We start from the raw sequence: 14,870 nt of genomic DNA, 5'->3' as shown, positions 1-14,870 counted from the left end.
TATAAAAAGAATAGATGCAGAGCTTCCCTGGTGGCTGAAGGTTTGGGGCTGGGGCTTTAGCTCACTAGGGCTGCGGTATGCAAACGTGCTGAGGTGATCCCAGGGCACTGAGGAGCATCTAAATATTCACGAGAAACAAGGTGCATGTGCCAGACACCAAAAGAACTGGTTTAGGTGGCTGCTGGACCACAGCAAACTGCACAGCGCGTCTCTTCTGTCGGCATCACGTACATACAAAGCTGGGTTTTCCGTAACGCTGTAATAAACAAGCAGCACTCTCTGAAAATCAACATGGACAAGAAGTCAGGGCTCCCGGGGTCTGAGGAGCTCGGAAAGGCCCAAGAGGCACAACTGTCCCAGCAGACAGCAGCTGTGATTAAGAATAAAATGAAAGCTTCAGTTTTCCGTCATTTTATGTGTACTATTTTTCAAACATCTACCTAACTGTTCACTGTTAAACACTTACTAAACCTGTCTGAATCTAACTACTTAATGAAACGGACTATTAGGTATTTCCTCTGGCCTAGCGGTGCCATTATTAAAAAATTACTGAGACGCTAAGGTTTCTGTAACCCAGAAAAGACTGAGAACCTGCATGCTAGGGCTTTCCTCATACCTGAGGCACTGGTGAAAAAAAACCAGCACTTTAAGCCCAAAGGTGTGGAAGGGTACCTGAGGGAGTGGGGAAGACACTATTTCCTTCTTCTTTAACCATCTTTTTGTTTTCACCCTTTTCTTTAAAAAATCAAAATCATCCAATTTTTAAACCTCAAACTCCAATCTTACATATTATTCAAAGACTTCACACTCGACAGTATTCAACTAACTGAACAGCACAGACTAAAAAGAAAAAAAGGTGGAAGTGAGAGAGATTTTATTCTTCTTTGTAACCTATTTACAAAAATTCTAAGGTAAAGGAAAAACTCAGCTTCAGAAAAATCATCCAAAATTGAGAACACCCTCTATTGTTAAATTTAGTTTTGGCATTAATGATGAAGATGATAACCTTAAGAAAAAAAGTAAACAAACAACAACAACAAAAAATGGCCTGACTTACATACTACTGAGGGAAAAAGGATTTAGTCACACCTGAAAATCCCACATATTACAAACACTTTAGTCTATTTTCATATGTACAAAGAAAGCAGTATTTTTTGAGTAAAAAAAAAAAATGTTCAAAAAAAGATCTGTGGATGGAACTTAAAAGAGGTATTCAAATTACGTTTGTGCTATACATAAATCCTTTATTTGCTGCACCAACTGTAATTTGTATTTTATTAAAACAGGTTACTCAACATTTCCAAAACACCAATGAAAAAATTTAAAAATTTCTACATTTCATTTTATTAATTTTTTTAGAGACAAGGTCTCACTCTGTCACCCAGGGTGGAGTGCAGTGGCACGATCCTAGCTCACTGAAGCCTCAAACTCCTGAGCTCAAGTGATCCTCCTGCCTCAGCCTCCCAAGTAGCTGGGACTACAAGCATGTGCCATTATGCCCAGCTAACTTTTTTTTTTATTTTTTTGTGGAGACGGGTCTCACTATGTTGCCTCAAGCAATCTTCCCACCTCAGCCTCCCAAAGTGTCAGGATTACAGGCATAAGCCATAGCACTTACCTAAATTTCCACATTTCTTAATCAGTCTAATTTTAGTTGTCATTTGATATTGCTATATAAGATATTTTCAGAAATTTCTAATGTTAATACAAGCAGAAATTACTAAATACATAAGGAGGTTTCCTTAAGATACATACCCTAAATTATTCCCAAAGAATAATGAAAATGTATTGTTTCAGAAGGCAAAAATATTACAGCAAGATTGATGACTCATACCCATATAATATTTAACTATGTTACAATTATAATATTATAATCTCTACATAAGAGCCACATAAAACATTCTCAAAAAGCAGGTAGCATACTACACAATGTATGTGACACCCAGATATGTTGGATAAATGTAACGCTACTTATGTTTGGAGAAATAAGCATATGCAAAATTAATATATTCATTCTAACTTCCAACAGATATATGTGCCAGGGATTTATAAGAACACTTCCCAAACATAAAACAGTTTTCTCAGCCTGCCAGCTACTCTCCTACCCACCAAAAGAGAAGAAAGATGGAGACGAGCAGTAAACCTGACATGACCACAATGACCCTGGACAAGCTGTCTCTTCACAGGTCAGGTCACGCCTCTAGCAAACCCTTCCTGTATACACTGACCTCCGCTGACATGCACTTCATAGAGTGAATACTTGGGAGAGGACAGCATTCGCATATCAGGTCGAAATTTCTCCGCGAGCGTTTCGATTACATCTTGAGTGGTGGCAGTACTAGAGACCCGAATACATTTTGTTGCAAAGTTTCCAGCAGCTTTATCTTGAAAATAAAATCTCATCACTCCATGGAACTCCAAATCCTAAAAGAAAACAAAATGGTACATTTTTGGAAAACAACATTCTGAAAAGGATTCACTTTTTGTAATAATAAATGAGAAAGTCTGCTCACTTTTTAAAAAAAACACTTCATCATAAACATCTGAGACTAATGTAGAGAGATGCCTTTTTAGTCTTCAAGTTTCATTTCTGACTTTGAACAAGTTACTTACAATTTCTCTTTGCCTCACCTGTCTCACGTATGAAATAATGCCTGTCAAATAGATGATGCTATCAACAGCTAACATCTATTGGTCCTTGGCAAGTGGTAGGCGCACCATGACACTCAATATTTATAAGAATGCAGCTCAACAGATACTATTATTTAACCCTATTTCAAGATCTAGTTGTCCAAACTCATAGAGTCGAGTTCGGTGCTCGAGCTGGTATGTGGCAGATCCAGAGTTAAGACCCAGATCCACCAGACTCCAAAGTCCGTGCCTGTACTGCCCGTGAGGTCCCTTTCCAGCTCCAAGGGTCAAAAGCCTAAATGAACAAGTTCCTTTTAAAAAGCAAGAGGGAAATGTTGGTCCCAACCATTAATGCAAATAAATGAAAACTCTTAATTTTTGAAGAATATATTATGTTGGTGCAAAACTGTGGGTTTTGCCATTATTTTCAACGGCAAAAAGCACAAGTACTTTTGCACCAACCTAATAGTTGTAACTAATTTTCTAAATGAACTACTTGCCCATAATCAATGAATGCATTTTCGATTTGTCTCAAAATCTTACCTCTAGAGAAAAAGCACATTGGAATTCCAGCCAAAGGTATCCCCTCCACAGGTATCATCTACTGCAATGTGGGCTGATGCTCACAACTGTGGGATGTCCTTTCCCATTATTTCCTTACACACAGAAAAAGCACAACTCCCAACAAAAATTCCAAAGAATATTTCTAACTCCTAGGTCACTTTTACTGTCTCAAGCAAGATTAAAGATTCAGTTGTTCAACTAAAGTCATCCTTGGTTCCACATCTGATCCATCAAAATACACCCAGAATCCAACCAAAGTCCTGTTCAAACTAAGTCACAACACATCATTCCTTGGCTTTACATTTTGCAATGGCTTTCATGTTCTCAAAAGTCAAACCATTACTGCGGTCCTCAAAGCCCATCACACTGAATGAAGCCTTTCTTTACTTTTTCCCAATCCACTAGCCTCTTTTTGACTAATAAGTATGAACTAAGAAGTACTTATTTGAAGAAAAATAGGAGAAATGGGATACAAGTTGAGAATACCTTATTCAAAATGCTTGGAACCAGAACTATTTTGGATTTTGAGTATTTGCAGATTTTGGAATATTTGCATGATACACTTCAGCATGTCTGATCTGAGAATCTGAAATCTGAAATGCTGCAATATGCATTTCTCCTTTGAGTGTCATGTTGGCGCTCAAAACATTTCAGATTTTGGAGCATGTCATATTTCAGGTTTTCAAGTTAGAGACACTTAACCTGTACTAGAACAGGGTTAACAACTATACAAACTTACGAAAAACAAAACAAAAAAATGAGACAGTAAGGCACATTTCTAGCCCTGAAACTTTACAGTGCTTGCTCAGGGTGTCTTGTTACCCACTATACCAAGAGAAAACACAAAATAAATGAGCATGTATGTTCAGAAACAACACTTACCCATAGATTCTGGAGTAAAGGAGGGCCATAGTTTTGGGTGCGAGACCTGAGAAAGCTTAAAGAGTTGGCAAAATGGGAGCTACATGAGTAGGAGTCCTGCTGTCTCTCAGAAATTCTATCAACAACCTCTTAGTCTGGTCTGGGTCAAGTAACAAACAAAGCAAACCTGACATCCTTTTAAACATCTCCATCTCTATGTTAGTCTGGCAACCCTAAAACCTTTATAACTGCCGGGCACAGTGGCCCATGCCTGTAATCCCAGCACTTCGGGAGGCCGAGGTGGGCGGATCACCTGAGATCAGGAGTTCGAGACCAGCCTGACCAAGACGGTGGAACCCTGTCTCTACGAAAAATACAAAAATTAGCTGGGTGTGGTGGCAGGCACCTGTAATCTCAGCTACTCAGGAGGCTGAGGCAGGAGAACTGCTTGAACCCAGGAGGTGGAGGTTGCAGTGAGCCAAGATCGCGCCACTGCACTCCAGCCTGGGCGACAGAGCAAGACTTCATCTAAAAAAAAAAAAAACAAAACCTTTATAACTAAAAATGCATGCGAAACATGCTCCTACACTATAAACCTGTGAGTCTTAGGTAATATTAATGACAGGCCACGCTCACCGCCTATGTGCCAGGTACTGTGCTGACCACGTCCTATGCACTGTCTCCCCAGCTTTCCTTCACCTTCGTTCTCCCCACATCTGCTGGCTGTACCTCTTGGAATCATTCAAGCATCTGCCGCTACCCCCTTCCACAGACTCCTAAAATGGCACTTTAGAAAACAAAAATTTCTATACAAATTTAGCTGTATAAATTTAAGATTTTATCATGGAAGCTGTATTTTTATTCCAGGATTCCGATACTTTCACACTACCACCCTGAAACCATCTTTATACTAAACCTAATAGTCTCTAAAATATTCATTAGCAAAACTACCCCCAGGCTTCTCCAAAGGCTCACCCTTATACAAGAAGTTAAAGCAAAAAAGCAATTAATCTCCATAGTACTCCATCATTTTGCTAACAAAATAGTTTTACATTAGTTGTGATCAGAATAAAACAGGCCAGATGTACCAAAGGATGACGAGAAATACAAAAGCACCAGTTTCCCTGAGAATTGCCAACAAATAATTCCAAATTACCAGATATTAAAGAACCAAAAGAAAAACAGAAGTATCATCTGTGGCTGGCAAGGGTGAGAGGGAATGCCCATTAACATCAGCAACACAAAGGAAAGAATCCAGAATGAGCTGATAAAGACAAACACGGAAAAGAGGAGAGTCCACTTAGTCACCTTCATGAAAATTCCTTACATATAAATTACTGCCCTTCACTGTAAAAAAGGAAACTGCAAACATAAAATCTTTATTACCAATGTGGCCCAGCTACCTACCTTACATAAAATGTTAAGAGATCAAAGAGAGAAAAAAAAGAAACCCAAGGGAGTAAGGAGATACTGGTGTCCTCATCAAGCAGCAGCATTCCTGTGTATAGAAAAGTAAGAGTATTCCTGGAAACAATGTTCCAGGTTCTACCAAGCCTAAATAAACCCTATGAAAACTACGTTTTATTATATTTCATTTGCACTACATGTTAATAAATATTAATTTAGTTTGACATCACACAAGAATGTATTAATACCTGTTCCCAGAATATTCCCTTAATAAACAGATTAACATTCTGCTCAATTATTTTGCCAATCATGTTTGGCTGGTGTGAATAATTCCACAGAATCTTATCAAAACTAGTCAAATGGATAAAATCAAGTTCCTAAACCTGAAAACTGGGTATGAAGGGAGGGGAGAGGAGGGGTGCAGAGGGTTGGGGAGAGGAGGGGAGGTCCAAAGAAGTACACTGACCACCAACACCTAGCTTGCCCAGCAGCAGGGCTGAGGTACAGCCAGCATTAACTGGCCCCAGACCTGCCTACATCACCATGCTCTGCTGGGAGTTTGACATTAATTATTTTTCTCTGATCTTACAACAGGTACAAGAAAAGTTCCAGAAGAAACAAACGAATGAACGGTTAAATGAGAGAAAGAAATTGTTGGTGACTTGAGACCATCACCTACCTAGACAGGCCTGGCATTAAAATACAAGTATTCTTACTGCTCACGAGGGACTCCGAGGCAGCTCATGCCCCACACAGTGCCGAATCAACCTCGTCTACCACGTCTAGACATCTGTCTGTCCTACAGTGCAGCGGAAACATCTGGGGGGCTGCAACAGGACATGAACAGGTTCACATTTCAACATGACAGCCATATCCTTGAGTGAGTTATTTCAAGTCTATGTGAACTCAAATCTCCACATTTATAAAATGAAAACAAGCTTGTTTTGAGGATTAAACAAAATATATAAAGCAACTCATGCTACCTCACACACAGGTAAGTGCTCAACAATGAGAAGTTTTCTTCTTTACAGTCTCTCCCACTAGAATATAGCTTTTCTGGGACAAGGAAACCTCTTTTATTCATTATTCTAGGTCCTCCCTCAGGATCCAATACAATGCTCTGCATATAACAATAAAAACAAATATGAGTCAAGATGCCCAATAACAAGATCTAATTCTGCCAGCTGTGGTTGTCTGTTCTCAATTGATAAGAATGCTGGAAAGCAAAACTTAAATTTATAATAAACAGCCATAAAGTCTCAAGGGCAGAATTAATAGTCTAATATGTTGCAGCCAACCTAGTTATAATCTTACAAAGACAAAGGTTTCTTAAAAAAAAAAAAAAAGCATTGCTATAGGTAATTAATACCTAAATGAAGAGCTTACTTGCAAGCAGCATGTTTTCAGAAAGAAGTTTCTATTTAGAATAGGTAAGATAATAACTGCCTATGATCACTTTATCAGTACAGTCAGCATACAATGCTCATCTCAGTATGTCTGAATAATTTAATTCAAAGGGAAGGAAAAAATATAATAATCACATTTCCTTTCCTTAATGGTTATTTCTCCTGCCAGGAAAACAAGTTTGTTTGGTAAATATTTATCTTGATACACACTTTTCCCTGAGAAATATTATCACCAATGATTACTGAAACAGAAAAACTGCTTTAGGTCAACTCCAAAACAAAATTCTTTTCATGCTTATCAAAAGAATACAATGATCCAAAACTAAAAAAAAAACAACAAAACCAAGCTACATTGTGAAATTATTAGTCAATACAAGAAATAAAGAATTAAAGGTGGAGATTTTCTTTTAAATATCAGTATTTCATTAATAAAACTGACAATCAACTGGCCGTATTCTCCAAGCCAGCCGAAATTCACCAGGACAACCCTGAACCTCCTTTTGATAAAGCTAATCAGAATCATTCTTTCTAAAACTTAAATAGGTCAACCATGCACAATTTACTTTTCTTCTATGGTTAGCACTTAGATGAAACCCATGTCCTAGCCAGTAGCAAAACAATGCTAACTTCAAACAGATCACCAATTCCTACTCCCCATGGAGGAAACTGACGGACTGTCCACTTTATTACACATGCACACAACCAATTTATTTCTAATGCTGGTGTCTACAAAATATGTCCAAAGGTTAAAAAAAATACAGCTGTGCCTTCAACACACACCAGTTGCTAGTACACAAAACAACCTGGCGGCAATAGCCATTGACCTACTTAACATTAAGGTGTTAACAGCTTTAGGTAGCGGATAGAAGAAATATTTGAATATGGGCTTTTGAAATCTTTTCTATGAACACTATTTTTAAATACTAATACTTCAAGAACACTATTTGAAATGAAATGCATTTCATTACCTAAAATTTTTACAAGACAAATAATATACCTGGAAGCATTTGAAAAAGAAAAAAAAAAAAAAAAAACAAGAACGGCCATAAAATTTCTTCACCAGGCTAACATTCTTTCCACTGTATTCATTCCCAAGAAACCGTCTTCCTAGCCCTTTCCTCCCACTCCTCATTCCTATAAAGCTCCTAGAAACCCAGTTTTCTATTAGCACTAATTCCATTACCTTAGAATTTTCTGACCTTCCCGACCACAAAATAATTTTCTCTAAAAATTCAATCAATTTGCTTTGTCTTTAACCTTGGCTTCCTCATTTATAAAATGAGCACAGTAAAGTATGGACTTACACAGGGCACTATTATTCTGTTGCTGGCAATGTAAACTGGCAAACAAGCAACTGAGAGCAACTTAGCAAACATAATCCAATTCTAGAAAAAGAATTTACACCTTCATGTGTACATGTGGTCTTTAAAATCAAATGACTTCGTTAAATTTTTGTCTGAAAATAAAGGCATAAGCTTAACACACAGCAATGCACATCTGTGTAATGTGAACCAACCACTGTACTAGAAGTACATCTTAATGCTTATTCACCAAATCTGAGAAAGACCAAGTTCACTGAAAGTGGGAAAGGGTCATCTTCCAAGCAAAGAACAAAATATTTCTGGACTTAAGAAAACTAACAAAACAGAGAGAAAGCACACGATTGCACAGATCTCCCTTTTTATGAACTCTAACAAAAATCCATCCAGTACCCAAACACCTAAATGTTATAAATAAAACAAAATTCTCTGCCAGAAAACACAGCCTGCTGTGAAAACCAACAAGCCAACATACTTTTTAAATTGCCCATTATAACTGCCAACATTATCTACTTAACAATCATCTGCTCACAGCAGCTACACATTTGTAAGCCATAACTCTGCCAACTTTCAAAGCAAGTGAAATCAGTGCTCTGCTGCTGGACTTCACTGGAATCAGAAATCTACCCAAACTCTTAGTCAGCATTATGGAAAGCGGATCAAAAAGTGAAAGTTTTACCTACAGTACTCTTAAAAATTTTTAACTATTTTTAAATAACTACCCACACAGACATACACTGGAAATCTGAAAGATAATCAATTAAAAACATTTTAAACCCTCATGACAAAAAAGCAATTATCACATCTGTGATTAAAGATTATGTTTATAACTCAATCGTAATCTTTAAATACTATATTCGTACACATGTACATAACACAGAACCCTAAAGCCAACTATCTAGTCTAGGGGTATAACTGATTTTGCCATGCACTGTTTGGACATCTAGTGAAGGCTATGAGTTGGTTCTCAAAGGACTACATTAAAACGTAACTAAAATATCTGTAAAACCTATAATGTAGTAATATAAGTGCTTCTTTATAAACATATTACATAAGATCTACAGTTGGTTCAGGTTCATACAGCTCGGATTTTGAAGTAATGAGTATAATAAACTCATGAGTGAAGAAAATGCTACATTATCGTTAATAAGGATGTATTTATTGGAAATACAAATGTAATCCCCCTCTCATCCAAGTTCAAAGGCCCCATGAATGATACTCATAGACTTCAACTTAAGAACCCCCTGAAAAAAATCTAGTGACAGGGAACTATCTAGCCAAGCAATATATTCTTTCTTGGTATAGATAGTTAGCTAGAAAGCCCTGCCTTTTATTTAAAGCAAAATCTTTCTCACACAGCTTGATCGACTGGGCTTAGTTTTACCCACTGGTATCATTTAGACCTATATTCAAACCAGGGCTTCTTGATCATCATTTTTTTTCTATTTATACATGAAATGGATCAGGGCAGATGATTTCTACCAGGTACAATGCACTCTGGGGTAAGAAAACAGGGCAAACACTATCTCACAAAATTTTAAATTCAGTTATTCCTGTGTACATCCTGGGCTGCAAGGCAAAATACAATTTTTTTCTTACTATGGGTCACAGTTAAACCAGTTTAGATTGAGAAAGGGGTTTCTCAACCTCAGCACTACTGACATTCAGGGCTGAATCATTCTTTCTTATGGGGGCTGTCCTGCATATTGTGAGACGTTGTGAGCATCCTGGCCTCTGTGCAGGAGGTACCAGTAGCATCACACCCTCAGGTGTAATAACCAAAAATGTCTCCAGACACTTTTACATGGCCCCTGGGGGAACAAAATTGTCCCAGCTGAAAACCATGGATTCAGAACAAGTCAGAACCTCTTCAGAATGATGTTCTAATTCTAGTTTCTTCAACTGTTCTCCTTCCTGTGACATAATTTCATATCCACGCCCTATATTGATCAGTTCTCCTCTGAACCTCCTCATGTTCCATCCTCCTAGCCTAAAAAAGTTCTTGGAGTTGATCACAGAACTCCAGATGTGGTCTGACCAGCAGTAAGTACACAACTTCTACATGCTATACCTGTAATTAATGCAACTTAAGATTAAACTAGCTTTTTAGTGACCACATAATATTGTTGATTCATAAGAGTTTCCAGTAAAATTAAAATTCCCAAGTCATTTTCATGTTAGTTTACCAAGTAACATTTCTCCTGCTTGGCAAAAATCTGTTAAACAGTCTTTGAGTACAACTAATCAACTGGTTTCTACTTCATCTAATTATTTTAGATCCAGTCCTTAAACACAATAACGTGGTGAAAAACATTATTGAAGTCCTTGATATAGTCCAGATACATTATGACTAAGGCACTTCTCTGAACTACAAACCTGGTAACCCTCTCTCTCACTCTCTAATATCAACTATCCCCACCCCCATCCTATCTCTCGCTCTCTCTTTCACAGGAAATGACAACACTGTATTTAGTAAGCCATGCTGGTTCCTACGAATGGAATTACACAGCTTTTAAGCCTCAAGATACTTTCCTCTTCCATCTTACCGTAATCATAGCAAACATTTCCATGAACAGTTCAGTTTTTTACAGTGTGAGTATAAATAACAAGGTTAACATTGCTTTTAAACTTTTTACTGTGTAGTAAACATCCTTCTTACAAAGTGATGCTTCAAAAATTATCCATTAAGATATATAAATATATGCCATCATATGTGACAAGAAAATTATACAATTTTATAAATACGTACAAAAGCTCATAAATAGTCCTTTTTATGCACCCAATTTCCCTCAAAGATAAAACAGGCTTAATAAATATATTTGGTTAAACTACTACTTGATATATATATGATACTAAAACACTCCTTTTTCACAAACTGAAAGTTTCTGTTTTAGCCTTGTTTGGTATTCAGCCTCAGATACCTCTTGCATAAAATGGAGATAACAGTACCAACTTCTCCATGTTACGGTGGAGAATTAAATGAGACAGTATATGCACAAAAGCACCTAGCACAGTGCAGTAGGCACTACATATTTCATCAGTATGTTACTTTCTTCAAATACATGGCTATCCAGTGACCTACACTTCTTTCTATAAAAGAGCGAATTATCCAATTTCTAGCTAAATACTATAGTAAATTAGAGTAGGCCAAGACTTAATTACCAATTTAATAGTACCTAAGAGTATGTGCACATAAAGAATTATACTTCACTTTTCTAGTTCAAAGCCTTCCAACCATAATGTGTATAGTAGTTCCCCCTTATCTGTAGGGAACATGTTCCAAGACCCCCCACCCCACTGGACGTCTGCTATGGCAACTAGTACAAAGCTCTATATATACTACAGGTTTTTTCCCCTACACATACAAAGCTATAATAAAGTTTATAAATTAAGCACAGTAAGAGATTAACAACAATAAATTAGAACAGTTATAACAATATGTCAGCATCACCCCTCTTGCATTTTGTGGCCCTTAAGTAAAATAAGTGTTACTTGAACACAAGTTCCGTGACAGCACAACAGTCTATCTGATAAATGAGGCAGCTATAAGTGACTAACAGGCATATACAGCATGGAGATGATAGACAAAGGGATGATTCACATCCCAGGTGGAACATAGCTGGACAGCCAGAGGTTTCATCACACTATTTAAACTGTCATGCAATTCGAAACATATTAGTTGTTTATTTTTGGATTTTCCATTTCGTATTTCTGACCACAGTTGATCCTGGCTAACTGTAACCTCAGAAAGTGAACCAGTGGATAGGTGGGACTACTGTACTATGACTTATCATTTCTCAGAAAAGTAATGATGCATCACAAGTGAACACAATTTGCTTAAAGCAGAATTTTACCCTAAAAGTGTTGTATTATCCACTACAATCCTGAGGTTTAAATAATACAGGCCCTTGTCTAAACATTCAGGTCACTATTTGGTGTAGCTAAGTGACCAATGGAGTCTAAAATTCCTGATGTTATTCCAGCTCCAAGAAAAATCAACCACAGTTGTTAAAGCTATAAGCTATCTTCCTACTGTCTAGAATAAACCAGGCTGTTCTAGTACTCTCAAAGTCAATGAATGCTAGCTAAGGGGGGAATCCTCATCTTAAATTAAATAAGAAAGGTGACCGGACCTGACCAAACTGCAAGAATAAGTTCAATTCACAAAGACTTAACTTTTGGTCAGTAATGCAGAGTGGATTCTGAACTCACCTACTTTTTTCACTAAGTAATGTGGCCAGACTTACTACTTCATTTTGTAAGATTAAACTTATCTTCTGATATATAATTTTTAAAAATATTTTAAGAAAGAAGACATTTGCCAAGGTACTCCCGAAGGTAGGAGACAACTTGGCTCATTTCAACAAGTAGTTCAACTGTCCAATTAACTAGATCAGTATTGTCAAGGACACGAAAAACAATTTATCACAACTGTATTCATTTTAATAGTTTTAAAAAAGATTAATTTATGAATTCCATGTCACTTCAAATACTTAAGTAAACTAGCATACCTTGAAAACTGTGTCAACTAAACTCAATTTCAACAAAAAATTATAGTTATCAAGGACATGAAGACAAATTTGAAGTCAAATTACACTGAATATCATCATTGAACAGTTTGTTTTTCAAAACAGAATTTCTCTTGTAATATTAACAAAACCTTTTGCTTATTTTCTTCTGAAAAAATTCAAGTTACACACTTAATTTATAAATTTAAGAAAATAGGAACTAAAAATACAATGGTTTTGTTGGTTTTTCTTTTTTTCCTGGAACTAAACAAGCTAATTTAAAAGATTTTACTTCCTATGAGGAAAATAAGCAAGAAATCCAGAGCAATCCAGGAAAAGAAGAATTATAAATATGAAGGGTCAGCCTACTAGATGTTTAAAAAAACTATAAAAATCTCTATTTAAAACACCACCTTGACATAAATGAAAGAAAAAGTCTAGACTTTTAGGTGGGTCTCAAATCAGTGTGGAAAAGACGAAGTTCTTCATAAATGTGTTGGGACAAACAGACAGCAAAGAGAAAACTGGATCTATACATCACACTGTACATTAAGATAAATTTCAAATGGTCAAGGGATACAAAAAAGAAACAACACGAGTACAAGAAAAAATGGATAAACTCCATGAAAACTTAGAAATAAGAAAAGCTTCCTAACCATGACTTGAAATCCAAAGTCAATTAAAGAAATGTTAATAAGTTTGACAATGTAAAACTTTGATACCACAAAAAATTCAAAAAGCACACAATAGGTAAAGTACCAAGACAAGTAACACACTGGGGGAAAAAAATTTCCAACTTGCTTCACAGAAAAATATATAATTTCTTTAATAGATAAAGAGTTTCTAAAATTTGTGAAGAACGAACCAATAACCCAATAGAAAAATGGGCACCCAAGAAAACCTTCAGGCAGCATACAAAGTAGTGAATCGGCCCTTAAATATACAAAAAGATGAACAACCTCACCCACAATAAAACAACTTTAAAATAGACAATACTAATAGTAAAATGTCATTTTTCAACACCCAAATTGGCAAAAATCTGAAGGTTTGAAACCAGTCTTTTTGTGGGGCTGAAGGGAAAAAAAAAAGTATATACCCAAGGTCCAGAATTTGGCAACATTTGGTAAAATTAGATACTCATGTACATTTTGAAATAGCAATTCTTTTGTGGATCTATACCAAAGATACACTAAAAAAATACATATGAAATGCGAAAGGCTATTCACTGTGGCAATGCTTATAAAAGCAAATGTTTGAAAATGATCCAGCAGTAGGGAACTAGTTGAAAAAATTCTCGTATATTCATTGAGTGGAATAAAACGGTGCCATTAAGAGTTACGGCAAAACTCTTTATACTGTGATATGGCATGATGCATAAGATACATAGTTATGTGAAAAAAGCACAACGCACAACAGCATGTGTCATAAGCATCTATTATATGAAAAGACAGGACACAAACACACAACCTGTATTTGGTTATATCTTCAAAAAGATGCCTTCCATGCATGAACGAACCAAAACATAATCAAGATGGAAGCAAAGCTTTTCTAAATGTACTTTATTACACAGTTTCAGCTCTGGAACCATGTAACTATTTAACAAAAAAAGACAATCGCTGGAAACATAAAACAAACTGAAATGAATGAGTCTTAACTCTCTATCAAGTTGGTCATATTAGCATACAGAAAAAAGATTTTTTTCTGAGTGATTTTGGACAACAGCTTTTGACTTTAAATTGCCAGCAGACTAGTCTACTGACAAGTCAGTATCTGCAAAGAATTTTGCAGAATTTTTAAAATCCCCATTCAGATATCCTGTTGTTAGTAATAATACTGGCAATACGTTGTAATAATAACTATATGATACAATAAAGCCAACAGGTAGTTGTGTTTATACAGTGACAAGGTTTTCAATGTAAGAGAAAAGAGATATAAAATTAAATAAATTAAGTAAAAGCCATACAAGGCCATTCTGAATTGGAAACATCAGTAGAAATATACAGATTTTTCTCCCCACAAAATATAAATATCTCCTAATTTTTCCCACTGAAAAGGCCCAGAAGCAAACAACAACCTGTAAAAATGAACATCTCTAGCACTTAGACTGTAGTCTCTTAAATACCACTAAAAGAAACCACAGCTACTTGGAGAAATGGCTTAATCCAGGTCTAGGT

General features: G+C 36.3%; 1 protein-coding gene across 29 annotated transcripts in view; it reads right to left on the bottom strand.

Moving 5' to 3' along the window:
- The window catches only part of AFDN (afadin, adherens junction formation factor), a 144,296-nt gene that overhangs the window by 103,377 nt on the left and 26,049 nt on the right, over positions 1-14,870 (bottom strand). For all 29 annotated transcript variants that reach the window (XM_031011932.3, XM_031011934.3, XM_031011930.3 and 26 more), the window contains exon 2: positions 2,229-2,424. In XM_031011932.3, the coding sequence (XP_030867792.2) occupies positions 2,229-2,424 (196 nt within the window). The remainder of the gene's footprint in view (positions 1-2,228; positions 2,425-14,870) is intronic.

Source organism: Gorilla gorilla, chromosome 5 (genome assembly GCF_029281585.2).
Source record: "Gorilla gorilla gorilla isolate KB3781 chromosome 5, NHGRI_mGorGor1-v2.1_pri, whole genome shotgun sequence".
NCBI lineage: Eukaryota > Metazoa > Chordata > Mammalia > Primates > Hominidae > Gorilla > Gorilla gorilla.
This window is presented reverse-complemented; position numbering and strand designations above follow the sequence as displayed.